The sequence below is a fragment of the Pieris napi genome, chromosome 7, assembly GCF_905475465.1.
Source record: "Pieris napi chromosome 7, ilPieNapi1.2, whole genome shotgun sequence".
Lineage (NCBI taxonomy): Eukaryota > Metazoa > Arthropoda > Insecta > Lepidoptera > Pieridae > Pieris > Pieris napi.
In genome coordinates, this window is record NC_062240.1 from 1,599,710 (window position 1) to 1,615,292 (window position 15,583).

Here is a 15,583-nt window from a genome sequence, read left to right on the forward strand (position 1 = left end):
CGAGTGTTTTGAGATACTACCAGTCGAGTAAGCGATATTTTGCATTGAGATGAGAGCAAGATTTGAGATACAAGGAATCGCACACCTCAGACTAGGTCTCAGTCTGTTTGCTTGTTTCCCTTGTTTTCGAAGCATTTTTGATAAGTTGGGTTCACCCTTTTTGCTTTGTGTATATATACAAAACATTATCACATTTATTTTTATAACCATGGCTCTGACGAAGATGATGATGTCTATTGAATTAAAGCATGAATCATTTTCGTATTCAAAACTGAGGTGGTGTTTTGGGAGTTAGGAATCATGTTTCTTATAGTGTTTGATTAAATAATGAACACTGCAGGCGATTTTTAGTAGAACCAAGCGTAGCGTATTCTTCTTTTCATGGCAAAATATGCATAAATCATATTTTATGTATTAAAAGCATAATTTTGGCATCCGCACCGTTCATAATCTTTACTACCGAGTGTATAGAATCGCTTTAAAAGCCGTTTGAACCGGCCATTCGTTATGTGTTTAGATTCAGCCGCAAGCACAGACTGCTTAGCGGCAATTTATATGCAGTTTTGTGATCAAAGAGATTTAATTTAGACTGAAGTCTAAAAATTATCACGCGATAATAATTCTATACTCATACTTGTATGAGTATTACACACACACATAGACGGCTGCCGTAAATATTATTATATATACTTAAATCTCTTTGGTTTACGTTTATTTGTTAAAGTCAAAGCATCAAGCCATGTTTAAATCATATTCGTGGAGCCTCAATGTAAACAAAACTAGAATCCGTGAATTACGTCAAATACATAAATATATTATTCGTCATTGACAGTATTATACTGTAAATCACTTCCAGTGTTGTAAAAATTATTGTTTTAGCATAATTTCAAGCATAATTTTACATAATAATTGTGGTTTGAGTGTAATAATCACCTTTTTCTATCGTTTGTCGTGTTAACTAATGATAGCAATTAATTTATGATTCTTACTTGGTCAATAATTTTGGGTCCTGTTTGTCCAGTGGACAAAGGCGCAGACTTTTGTTGTATGTTTTATTGTTTTCTTTATATAGGTGATCAATTTGCCTGTACCGGACTCAAGTTGTGAATGTTCAATATATGAATGCGTGGTAATTGCGCATACAGTTTACTGGGATTCAAAAAAATTATAAATAAAAAAAAACTTTATTCATGACAAATTAGCTGTGACAAAATTCATCTATCGCTTGTCCCCATACTAGAATACGCTGTACACGTTACATGTTTCAAAGAGATTTTGAGAAAAAGTGGTTTTAATGTTACAAATAATCGATCACAAGTCTTATAAGACAAGTGTCATGCGATGATACGTAAGGCCTGTAGATACGAAATCCAATTCGGCTAGCGGAATTTTTATGTGATTTATGAGTTTGATCTGGATAGTTCGACTATCTCAGAATCCATTGATTGAGAAATTTTATTATAAAGGAACCCCTTCCTTTAAGAAGAAGCTAATAATGTAATATATAAAATTCTCGGGTCACAATGTTCGTTCCCATACTCCTCTTAAACGACTCGACCGATTCTTATGAATTTTTTTACGCATATTCAGTAAGTCTGAGAATCGGCTACGATCTATGTTTCAAACCCCTAAATGTTAAGGGTGGTTAAATTTTTATTTTTTATATAAAATTTTTGTTTTTATTTTTTTATGATACATCATACAAAAATACATACAACCCTTAATTTTCACCCCTCTACGATCAAACCCTATTTTTTATTGATCCCATATAAAAGGGGAAGAAGAGGCATACAGATTGTTTAGTGTCTAGATTTAACCTTCGCTATGATCTTCATTATTGAATCATCATTATGTTGACAATTATCGCCTTGTGTCAATTGATGCAGATTAGTAATGTGGCAGGCTGCATTTTCCCGAGATAGGTGATGTCATGAACGTACATAACAATTACGACACCGTGTTAATAATATTCGAGTGGTTGGCACAATACTGTAGGGCATTTGTTCGCGAAACGCGCTAGGCGCGATACAGATTCGAAAACGATAATTTTTACGACAAATTCAATCGATACGAAGGTGATGTTACATTTGACTGAGTGGTTAAACAAGGTGAAAGATATCTCGTGTTATTTTGTGATCTTTTTTTTCTGAATGAACGTAACATGTATGGACTTTTTTCTTGTTGTATATTGAACTCGATTTATTGAAGAGTGTTCTTAATAATGTTTACAGGAGGGCATATCAATTCTAGTCAAGTGTGGAGAAGCAGCCGATATGTTAGAGCAAAACGTTATGGAATATCGTCAAGAGCCCGAAGCACAGAACCTGATGAAGGATCTCGTTGCCATGAAATCTAGGATTGCTAAGTTGTTGATTCAGGCCCGCCAAGGATTGGCCACCATCCAGGTAAGAAAGGTAATTTTCTGAATAATTTGCTTTTGTTTATTTATTTGCGTAAAATATTTAGGTTGTTATATTTACACAATCCTGAATATATATTTTTTTTTCCATGTGTAAAATGTTAAATATTAATTATAAGCCTAAAGCTTTGGTTTAGTCAGTCTTCATATATATATCAATGGTTTACTTATGTTTCCAGGAAGCGAAAAAAGAAATTGAAAAACAAACACAGGACATTGAAGAAAATAAATCAAAAATTTGTAAATTAGATCATTGGCTCGAAACGATTAATACTGAGCTTAAAGAATCTACACAACAAGGAGATGTCCTTACTGAAGATAACATTTTAAGATATATTGAAATATATGAACGTTATATAAGAGAATATGAAGAATATGAAATTATATTGAAATCCATTTCGATTTCAACATCTGAGGATTCTAGTCAAATTAGGGAAAAGGTTATTTTAACTAAAAAAACATTAGAAGAAACCAAACATCTAGTCATTAATGAGATAGAAAGGCTAAGAGAAATATTGTTACAAATAAGAAGTGCACCAGAGGTGATTGAGGAGGATATATCGCAAACGGATAGAACAATTGATTCGACATCGATGCCTGAAGAAATTGTTTCACCTCGTGATACTAATGTGATCAAAACAGAAAGGCAACGTTATCTGGAGGAACCTTTTATGCATGAAAGTAATATCACACAAGTTCCAACAGAAGTAAAGGAACCTTTCGAAACTAAAGTAAAGACAACAACTGAAACGATAGAAACTCAAACTGGAAAGAGTTTAATGTCCGACGAACCTTCTGTCACTGACAAGTCTGTATTATGTCAACCCGATCCAATATCTACTCATGATGTGTCCATAACCTGTGCACCACCGAAAGAAATTGAAGTGCAGACAAGTGAACCCTCCTCGGAAGAAAAAGAAATGTTAGAAAATATAGAAATTAAGAAGACCATCTCAGATGGCCATGAAACAATTGAAATTCAAAGTAAGCCAATTATGCGTGACTTCAAGAGCGATGAAAGATCTCTTGTGGTAGGTGCCGACTACAATGATTCTGATGTCGATAAAAAATCTACACTTAATATAACACACAGCTTGCCACAATCATTTGAAACTATCATGGTGGAACCTGACGAAACTACGACAGAAGTTGTTGTAGACGCAGACGGCACTAAACGAATAATTGTAAGGAAGGTACGAAAAACACTTGTTACTAGACAGCAAGTAGTACACTCTCAACAGCAGAAACAACAGTTATTCTTAGATGAGGATATACCACGTGATCAAACCTTCAGTCAAATAACTATAGCAGGTGATGCAGGTTCCACTTCTAGTATCTTAGAAGGTGGAGTTACTCAAAATATACAATATAAAACATATAGTGGTGAAATTCTTTCTAGTATTCCTAGTGGAGAAGTTACTATCCAAGAATTTACTTCTAAACCTGATATAGTAATTGCTTTAGAGAAAGGTATGGGACCAGAAGAAATCCTTCAAATTGCGGAAGGTGAAATAAAGCCACATATAGAAACGTCGTCCTCAAGTGTAACTGCTATTGTTCAACAAGTTACCAAGAGGATAGTAAAAACAAGGAGACGTATAATTAGAAAGGTAGTTATAATTGATGGCAAAGAACATGTTTCTGAAGAAGTCATAGAAGAACCTGAAAATGTAGAAATTTCAGAAGAACAGATTCCAAGAATATCAATAAATGTGAGAGACTTTGGTTCAGATAGGCAATTTACGGAAACGGACAATAACGGGGATGACGATAATAAAAAACCGGTCCAGAGGGATGATATTGACAAAGATTTTCCCAAAAAAGATTGTCCTAAAACGCCTGAAACAACAGACAAGTCTGAAGGTACAGAACAAGATAAAAATTCTCAAAAAGAAGATACAGAGTTAAAGAGCGTTGTAGAAGAGTTTATAAAAAATGAGGGCAAAGTAGACCATAAAGATTTACCTGGTTTTATTCTCGTGGATTCTAAATTAGGTAACGCTGAAATTGAGACTACCATTAAAAGAGAATCGGAGGAGGTTGACCCTCAAGAATACATAGGACTTAAAGATTCCACAATAGAATCATCTACGACGAATGTTTCTTCCGTCATTCAAAGGGTTACAAGAAAAATAACAAGAACGAAAAAACGTATTATAAAGCATATAAAAATAATCGATGGTCAGGAGCATGTAACCGAAGAAGTTATAGAAGAACCAGAAGATATTGAAATAATAGAAGAAGAACCAAAAATAAGCCATACGTTGCAAGAGCAAAACACTCGAACAAAACGCATAAGAATCATAAAACAAGTACAAATAATTGATGGCAAAGAACATACCACTGAAAAAGTTATAGAAGATTCGGGTGATGAATATGAACCACCCTTAACGATTTCAACTGAGATTGACGATCGTATTCACCCATCAGAAACAGATCATTACGTTGTAACTCTACCTCCTGAAGAAATCTATAATCAAAATAAAGCTACAAGCAATAACCTAATATCTGATATTTGTGGAACTACAGAAGTAGTTGAGCCTGATGAAGAAAAAGCATTTGAAGCACTACTTCAAGAATCTAATATTTTAGAAGAACTGCCTGTACATTCACTTAAATGTGATATCAAAGACAAAACTGATCACACAGTCCAAGACTGTCAAAACCAACAGATACAACTGGAATCAGAAAGATCAGAAACGGCAAAAACTACCGTGGAATTGACTAAATCGTTAATTGACAGCGAGATTAGTGATTCAAATAGGAGTAACACACTGGAAGAGGCTTTGAAATTTTCAAGTGAGAAAGATAATATATATCACAGTCCTAGTCAAATTAGTACAGAAAATATAATTAGGAAAGAATTCCTAGGTGACAAGAAAGACGAAATCCACGATAATCCACAAGAAGAATCTTTAAACAAGCCTGACTTGGATACAGATAAATCCCAAGCGAATAAGAAACAAGTTATTTCTGAGGAAACAATTCTTCGAAGCGTGGAGGTAGGAAAGGATGTGCAATTACCTTCAGAAAGTGATTCAAATAAAGAGTACGTTAAGCAGGATCCCATTGTCGACATAACCAACCTAGGTGACAATGCTAGTATTGTGAGTGAATCAGTTAACCATGGTGTACCGTCTAATAATACACAACCACTAATTGGTATTTCCCGTACAATAGTTATAAAGCGTATCCAAATAATTGATGGCAAGGAACATGTTACCGAAGAAGTTGTCAAAGAACCAGAAACGAAACAACTAGAAACAATGGAAGATAATCAATCTTTTACTCAAATTTTACAGCAGCAAGGGTTAGAAACTAATCGAATAAAGATAATACGTCAAATTAGAGTTATTGACGGTAAAGAACACATTACTGAACAAGTTTTCGATGAACCTGGCGGTACATTTATTCCAGACTCAACAATTACTGCTGAAATTGGTATTTCTTTAACGAAACCAAACTCGCAAACAGTTAGTTATAAAGCGCCATATACGCCTGATTTTGTAGATAAAGCAATAAAAGATGCGCCGAGTTCGCTTAATGTTATTGATGAATCGAATAAATTCATAACTTATGAAAAATTACATTCCGACAAAGAAATAACCACAAATATTGATAACCTTAAAACAGAAGATTCTGTTACAAGAAATGCACCCGAAAACGCGGAGGATAAGAAAGATGAACCATCTCAGGATATTGAGTCAAGTTTTAAAAATAAAGAGATAGAGTTACTCCGACCCGATGAAATAGAAAAATACCGTGCTGTTGAAAAAGTAAGCTTTTCAAAAGAAAATATAACACCGAGCCAAATTCAAACTGAAAGCAAGGAAGATTTTGTTTTAGAAACCGCTGTTGAAAATAACGGTATCAAAAATGCTTCAATTCGACAAATGTCTGAAATTCCTAACTTAGAAACTGAGAAAAACGCTGCAGGGCCTTCAGATCAGAGCATAACCGAAGACAAAGTACAAAAGATTGATCTGGATTCTACAAATCGAACAATGGAAACTGTGATGACATCTTGTGTTAGTATTGGGGAAGAAAATAAAGAAAAAGTTGAAATAGAACCTTGCATTAATTCTACAAAAGATGCAACACCTAATATTGAAGCTATAATATCAGATAAGAATATGGAAGATTTACCTGAAGTTTCTAACGTGACCAATAATGATAATTTAGAATCACAAACGCACATCGAAGATAAAGATCCAACTGTGCTTGAACAGAAACTTTTCACCGATTCCAGATCCATCTGTGATGATCCTGTGAGTACATCTCCAAGTGTTATACACGATGTTAATACTTTTATAGACGCAGAACGTCAGAGCTTTAGCCAATGTTTGACCCTGGGAGGAGGTAACGACTTTATTGAAAAACTTACACAAACAGAGGACATACATGATGTACCAAATAAGTCTTATGAAAAAGTAGATATCACAATGAAAATAATCAAGTCAGACGAGCAATCAGACTTAAAACCACAACTTGGATTAGACATGTCTGTTGAGAAATTTGATTCTACTCCGCAACTAGTAAAAAAAGATATTGAGATGAATCTTCCAGCTGATGTAAAAATTACCGAAGACGTAAAAGACAAATCCAACGACCCAGAAGTAATTTCTGAAACAATACACGTTGAGTTTCTTAAACCAGATAAAAAGAGAAAAAGAAAGCACAAACATAAGAAGAATAGTGAAAGCGATTCCGTAAGTACTGAATCGCCAATCAAAACACCTGAGAAAAGTTTGGACGAAACTGATAGTTCTTCTTTAAGTCATTACGTGGAATTACCAGCTTCGACGCCCATAGAATCGCCAAAACCAACAAGATCGGTACTCGAACAGCCCACTCTTTCAGACTCTTTTATTGATAGTGAAAATGTGAAATCAATTGATGAACAAGATTATGAGCCTGACGGTGAATCGGCAGAACCAGCTTTATCCGAAAAGAAAAAGAAACTTAGGAAACGTAAGTCCCACAAAAGTAGTGAAGAAACTTTGTATCCTATAGAAACACCACCAGATGAGGCGTCAATATTGTCTTCACGTGAAGATAAAGTAAAAGATATTGTTGAGAAAACCGAAGTAAAATCCCCAGACGTTTCAGTAGAATCTGAAAAGATACCACATTCCATTTCCGCTCAAGAAATGATCACTACATCGCCTAAAGAAGAGTCGTATCACACAATGAGTGAAACATCTGACATAAGTACTGTAAAAATAATTGAAGAATGCATTGCAAAGAGTCCAGATTCAATGAAGGACGAGATAACAACTACAATTACCTACCCTGTATCAGTCGTAGAGGAAATTCCTACTCAAGATTACTCCATCCAAACATCACCAGAATTAAGCGAGCAAAAATCTGAACCAAATGTGGGTTGCCAACCGGAAACTGTTGACACTATACTTCAAACCTCGCCCACCCATCTTACAGATGTGGTTATTCAGACTATGCCCAAAGATGACAAAGAAGTTCATACTCAAACTAATGATAATGTAGAATGTATTGAAAAAGTAGAGGCACTTGATAGGTCTGTTCAAACAAGTAGAACAGAAAGCCCCGAACAAAGTGTTCTATTAGAAGCTACGACCCAGGTATTTGCCAGCGACATATCACTGCCCGATCACAAATCGTCTCAAACAACACCCTCAATCGAGAAAGTACACGTACCCGAAATGGTTTCAGACTCGAAAGAAATACAAACTTCACCCATCCTCAAAATAGAGTACGATGAGAAGGCCACAGAAATATCAATTGAGACGAAGGATTCAACAATACAAACTGTTTTGCAAGAAAATGTCGACCAAGAAACAAACACAACACCTGAAGAAGCGTTACATCTTTCAGATATGAGTATTCAAACTACATCTATACCTATGACGAGTGCATTTACACAATCCGATCAAGAAGTTTCAAAGGCCATGGAAGTTCCCACTGTATGTTTAGAAGAAAAATCTACATCATATGATAAAGTCGACATTACGGAGTCGTCGCAACAAACATCACCAAGAATTATTTATGATGAAAAGAATTTAGAAACTACAAAGGTTGCAATAACTACTGTAGACTCGATACAACAAACCTCGCCACGCGAAGAACAATTAAATGGTGATGACGTGAAAAATGTATGTCTAAAAATTTTAACTGCAGAATCAGAACAACAAACAACTCCAAGACAAGACGCTGAAAAGTGTCCTGAAAAAGAAATCGATAAATGTATAATAACCGTAGATAGTATACAACAAACATCACCTAGAAGCGACATAGATGATTCTATTTCAACATCCACTGATGAGCCGTACGAAGTGCATTTAAGAGCACAAATCTCAATACCTCAAGCAACTAATGATTTCTTAGACAGTGAACGTCAAACGGAAGATTATCCACATACTATTTTGGGCGATAAGCATAAACAGAAAAAAAGAAAGTCAAAAAGAAAAACAGAATCACCTCTAAAGTCTCCTGAAAGTTTATCGGACCCAATTAATGCAGAGTTATCGTTGTCGGTGACACCTACGAGCGATGAATTTTCTAGCAAAGACAGTTATTCCATAGACGAAGGTATTTACCAATATCCTACTACTGATTTGCCTGCAAACAAGGAAACGGTAGTGACACACAGGCCTACTTATTCCGATATTGTGCAAAGATCTAAATCGAAATCGCCGTCTCCTAGCAAAACTTTAGTAACACCTAAATCTGAAAAAGCTGTATTACTAAATTGTCTTGAAAAACGTACTCAGACTACCTATGACCCCCAAAGACTGTCGGATAATTGTATGGCAGTGGCTTTAATAGAACCCTCTGTAGAAAAATCATATGATTTTGTTGTTAGCACTAAATTAAAGGAAGTTAAAAATGCAATTGAAGACAAAGATCCTAAGAAAGTAGAGAAAACTGTCATAGTTGTAATTGAAACCATATCCATTTGGCTGGAAGAAATTCAATACAAAATACATGCTGCTATTTCAACGGGTAAAAAGGTACCTGAAGAAACTCAACGGATTAAGGATTTGGAACAATATGTACAACATCTTAAGGAGATCGTTTATGTCACTGAAGTCCACGAAGAAATTGTTACCTTAATTGAAACTTTGACCCGTCAAATGAACGCTGTTAGTCGGCTAAGTAACGAAAGCGTTTCAAAAGTAAAGAATGGTGAAGAGGAATGGCGAAAATTCTTTGATGAAATCGATAATTTAGCCCATTCTGTCGATAAAATGAAAACCAGATTAGAAGATCTGATAACTTTGGAAGTTCCATCGTCACAAAAACTCGAAGGACTCGATAAAATTGAAAATGACAATAGTGACAACTCTGGTCACGTGAAAAGATTGTTTAAGGTTTATCGAAGTATAGTTGAAAATAATTCAAAAAGGGAGTGTCCGTCTAAACTATATTTATGTGACGAAGACACAAAACAAATCGAAAATGCTATACACGTAGAACGCGATCGCCTTTTGCAATTAACATCATTAGCTGAAGAATACGAACAAACTCTTCAAGATTTTGGACAAATAACTGTCGTTGCCGAGGCGTTACTTGACGGTAAAATTATCGTTTCAAACTTGGAACACCTTCACGAGGAAATACAGAAACATAGGAAATTCTTTGTTAATCTAAGCCACTGTCGGGCAATACTAGAATCTTTAGAGGATAACTTAGATAACGAGACCAGATCTAAGTATGCTTCATTGCACCATTCTCTTCACGATAGAGCAACTGCTATTATAGACCGAGCTGCAGGCCGAGCTCAGCAAATGACTTTGGCGGCTTCGAGATGGAGTATGTTAGACCAAGGCATGAAGGAAGAACTGCAATGGCTTCGGGTAGCCGAACAACGCATTCCAGACCTTACTAATGTTACATCTATGGATCACGAGCAATACATTAATCTGTACCAATCCCTTAGCCTCGATGTTTCCCATCATTATGCGAAAATTTTACGGCTTTTGTCTGTAACGGAGGGTCTACAAAATCTTATCGTTTGTCCGGGACTAGAGTCTACCTGTTCTATGGCTCTTGAAACATTATTGAAACATCAAGAAAACATCGACGTTTCCTTAGTGAGACTCACAGATTTCAAAGAAAATTGGTTTACATATGACCACTTTATAAACAGAATAGAAAGCTGGATTAAACTAGCTAATAGGGAAATGGAACATATAACTCCAGAAAACATAACGACCACCGGCAACCTAAGACGATTCTGGGAGTTAAAAGCTCAGCACGAAGTGCACAATAATTTGAAGACTGAATGCGGAATTCAATTCGAAAAGGCATTAGAAATCCTTCCAATATCAGATGAAATGGTTCAGCGTCAATTTTTCTTGAAGATCGAAGATAAATGGCGAGATTTATCAGCTAGAATTGGCAATCTACACGCTTCCGCCGTTCAAAACATATCCGACCGAGGTGTGTCTTCTGGTGAGAAATTGAATTTACTCGAAGACGAGCTGAGAGAATTACGGGGTTCGCTGGAAGGTCTCAAAGGGGTAATTAAAAGCGAAGACGAACTAAACTTATACATCGAAAGGCTGCAGGTGATGACCAGCCGCATCGATCGGATACAAAACGAACTTGGAAGATTAAGTTTACTTCCGACCGCTGAATCAGATCGCCTGGGCGCCCTCTTAACACAGTCTGGCATATTAGACGACCAAATCGCCGAAGAACTAGAAAGAAGCATGTTGCTGAAAGAGAAGATTGTTCAAGTGCAGGCTGGTATTGCGCGGGTGCAAAAGGGTCAACGTCGCGCTCGCCTGACTCTGGAAGAATGTGGAACGGCTGAACGCTTGGGTAGTGATGTCGTTGAGAGAGCCTCACAAAATTGTGAGCGGCTCCTGGAAGACTTGGCGGCCCAATGGAAGGAAATTCTGGCGTTGAGACAAGCTCTGCATACATTACCCATCAGTCTACGTATTTGCGTGTCGCCCACCAGCATCGAGAGAGACATTTCTGCTTTACAGGTGTGTATTATGTCTGTCTATGTATAGAAATAGTTTAATTTAAAAAAAATTCGGTATCCATTCTTACGTTATTATTTGTATGTGATTCAGATATTATTAGGATCTTTAATTCAAGTAGCAATCAGATGAATTATTGACTCTCGATCGAGATGTTTTTTTTTAATTTGACTTTTCAATTTTTTTTAGGAGACCCATGCCGAGTTAGAAGCAGCGTGCAACGATCTCTGCGTCCGTCTAAGAAGCAAGCTCCAACTTTGGAGGCGATTCGAAAGACAGCTGGAATCGGTCCAAGGTGCTGTAAGAGAAGCGGACTATATGGTTGAGCTGCTGACTGTACAAGGACAAGTGGATTATGATCGTCTGCTTAAAGCCACCGAGAGATTGGAGGTAAGGAATTGAACAAATACGGAATACATGAGAAAATTATGCTAACTTTTCTTGATTGAATTAATTTAAAAGAATTGACTGGTTAAATTAGAATACCAACCAATTTGTCACCTCTAAACTTAAATAAATTCTCCTCAAGGGGAAGATATTGTAAACTGCTAGTCTTTTTTCCACCAACTCGCCGTGATACAGAATTATTATTATATTTGCTTTAACAAGAAAAGATCATTTAATTAGTCGTTGTCTGGATGTGAAATAATATTTAATTTTTCACGTTTAATCTAATAACGTTTTTCATTCAATGGTATTGAGTGTATTTTACCATTGCACCGTAGAAGTAAATGTAAAAGAACTTAACATAAGAATATTCTCATAGTTATAAAAAATTATACAGTCATAACAAAAGCAATCTCTCTTTATCTCTATCTACCTTGACAAAAACAAAAGTATAGTAGTGTAATTAGACATATGTTCTATGCATAATAAATGAATTTTAAAATCGTTTAATTTCTCCAAACAGACGCTAAGCGACTCCCTCTCGCGTCGTAGTGGGGAATTGGTGGGTGAACTTCGCGAAACAGCCGCCCCATTAGAGGCAAGCACAGAGCCAAGTGTCGCGGCCAAGTTGCGCCGACAATTGGACGACGCAGCCACCGCCTATGAGCACACTTGCGCTAATCTTACACAGTTGTGTGACAAGTAAGTGTTTCATAAAAATATGATTATATAATAAAAAATATAATAACAAATTATATACATACATTTTTAAAATGCTAAACTGTTTTTGTCAAACCAACCAAAACAAAAAAACGTATGTGTACTTATGTACACGCGTTAGAAGTTATACTTTGGCGTAATAATCGGCTTTCGAGAACTTTAGAGGGACGTTTCCCTCTACGAATTGCATTTCTCTTGACCATTTTAATGGTCGCTTCCAATCGAAACTATATAATATATACTAATCATGATATTTTACAATAAGCACTACGTTTTTATCACAATGGTACGAGTTTTATCGTATAGAAATCATTTTTTTTTAATTAACACAACTCTGAAAATCACTACCCATGACACACAATGCGACTTGTCGATAAAACAGAGCAAACGCCAACTAGCGGCCCAGACTGTTTTACCGACGTTTGAACAGATATTCAGGGTGTCGGTTTTATGTGACGGTGTGCGCGCGCATCGTATACTCTCATCATTTTTCCCTAACGCGCCAAAAGAAGTATAACTTCAAAAACACAGTTCTATCGTAAAAAGTAGTGAGATCCATGTGACAACAAGTCGTTTAATTTATTTAGTTCCTCCTGAAGGGACTATCTATCTTCTGTTCTTCCTTCTTTAATTTATTACGTAATTAGTTAACCTAAAAAGATCTCATAGTGACAATATCAATCTTAAAAATCTTTTATGTTTTAAATAAAAATACTTCCTAATAAAGCTTAATTTTTTTACAAAAATCATTCTACGTTATCCTTGTTCTAGATACCACAAGGCAGTGGACCTTTGGAGCAGATACAAAGAAGCAGCGGCTGCTGTGAGAGCTTTCGCTGAGTCCCAGGAAGGCAGGCTCCACGCCCTCAGACCTGATGATGCACCGGCTACCGCTAATGTGAGTACTTCCATACAGGTTTCCCCGCTGTTACGCGTTATAATTGTACCTTATAACGTAATAAAAAATCATATTTATATAGCTCCAAATATACGAGTCTGTCATTTTAATTATAATATATGTTATATATAATGAGTAGTAGTGATTGCCTAGTGGCTTCAGCGTGCGACTCTCATCCCTGTAGGTAGGTAGTCGTAGGTTCGATCTAGGCTGTGAACCAATAGACTTTCTTGCTTTGTGCGTATTTAACATTCGCTACCAAAAAAACGTCAGGAAACCGTCTAACCTTAGCCCCAAAAAGTCGACAGCGTGTGTCAGGCACAGGAAGCTGATCACCTGATCATAAAACAGATACAGAAATCTGAGGCCCAGACCTAAAAAAGTTGTAAAGTTGTTTTTTTTTTTAGTTTGATTATAAACCAAATCTTAATTAACTATTAAGGGCGTGTTAGGAATGTGATATTGATAAGTCAAAGCTCGACATGAATATTCACTTGTTAACTGCAAATAAGTTGCTTTGTTAACTAATTGTAATATTATTTTTGCGTATAAATAAATTAAACGGCCAATACAGTCTCCTCAGGTTCTATTAAAAATGTTCATATACCTTTCATACTGAACTGTATTCAAAAACGAAGAATAAATCTAATGTAAAGTAATTTTTATTTTGGGTCGATTTTGATGAACAAACATTATGGAGTAAGGACGAACATTATTTTTTACTCGATGTGAGACCTTGTTTACTATCAACTGTCTATGTATCGCCGATGAAATAGATTGATAGTAGCTTCAGACCAGTGCAGTGGCGTAAGTATACCATATGGGACCCTATTTGTAAAAATCGTCACGTTGTACTCAGTTACACGTTGTATATGTCCCACTAATGGCCATAGGCCTCCTCTCTTAGGCGAGAGGGAATGGTCTGTAGTCTCAATGCGTATTGGAGACCTCACATTCATCCATAGAACATAATATCTCTTGGGCATTTTGCCAGCACTGCCACCCTATTATTTTACGCCACTGCTTCAGACGTTACTTCCTATAAACCCATTTCGTGTACCCAGTAGATATCCCAGATATCATCATTCCATCAAATTTCACCGATGTCCAGATTGATTGAGCATTCTGTTAAACGAGCTGGATCTGGATATCCATAGTTGCTCCCCTCACACTTTAAGATTTAGATTATTAGATTATTGTTTTGCTTAATTTCTTTTTATTATTTCTTATATGCTATGTTTGCCTGTAAGTGCTTGACACATTAAAAATTTTATTTTATTTTTCTTCTATCAATGTATCAGTGTGCCGAGCGTTGGCAAGCTTTTATAAATTAATAAATAAACAAAATTAAAAATTCAACTTCTATAGCGAAATAATAACACAAATATATATTTGAAACTACATATCCTACGCAATGCAAATGGCTAATTTAAATGCACAAAAACGTTTTGACTTACCAAATACGACGCATATCATGCGCCGCTATGTGATGATATAAGCAGCCGCTGATGTCACCACATTTATACTGGCTGATATTATTTCAAAATTTTACATGTTATTTTATTAATCTTCACAACGCTTTGAGCTTTATTTATTTATTTTTTATTTTATAAAGGCACACGTACAGATACCGGCAAACATCTTGAACAAATGTCCTTGCCTGCGCAAAAGCGATTTTTTTAGGTTATCTCCCTTCGTGACGCTAATATTATTATTATTGCGTTTTATCCGTAAAAAATTTACCCTCCCACGCCTAAAGAAGTTTCACTTCAAATATCAACTGTGTGACCAACCCCAATAGCGCACAGGAATGCGATGAAATATCCACCATTTAATACATTGCGACAGACAAGCAAAGCATACCTTTTAATAATTTGGGCTCAACTATAGCCTTCTTAATTTTATTAAATTTGTGTGATGGAAACATTATGAAATAATATAAATATTTCGTGACATAATATCGTACACATTAATTGAAGCGAGGCGATTATTTAAAAAACTTTACCCTACTTTTTACTTAACTAGATATAGATAGATAGTATATGTAGAACATGTAAAAAAAATCCAATTGTTATACTTAATTATTGCTCCTATGTTTTAATTACGAAAATGTACGTTGCCCTTGTATAAACTAAGAACAAAAATTAAAAATCTATTGACTACACAAATTTCATTTCATTTAGTTAT

The 15,583-nt window shown here is 35.7% G+C and overlaps 1 protein-coding gene across 6 annotated transcripts in view; it reads left to right on the top strand.

Moving 5' to 3' along the window:
* LOC125050801 (muscle-specific protein 300 kDa) overlaps nt 1–15,583 on the top strand; it is a 157,846-nt gene that overhangs the window by 120,756 nt on the left and 21,507 nt on the right. For 5 of the 6 annotated variants that reach the window (XM_047650822.1, XM_047650819.1, XM_047650823.1 and 2 more), the window contains 5 exons: nt 2,232–2,414; nt 2,599–11,394; nt 11,581–11,781; nt 12,302–12,480; nt 13,270–13,396. In XM_047650822.1, the coding sequence (XP_047506778.1) occupies nt 2,232–2,414; nt 2,599–11,394; nt 11,581–11,781; nt 12,302–12,480; nt 13,270–13,396 (9,486 nt within the window). The remainder of the gene's footprint in view (nt 1–2,231; nt 2,415–2,598; nt 11,395–11,580; nt 11,782–12,301; nt 12,481–13,269; nt 13,397–15,583) is intronic. The other variant, XM_047650821.1, reaches the window with a different exon arrangement.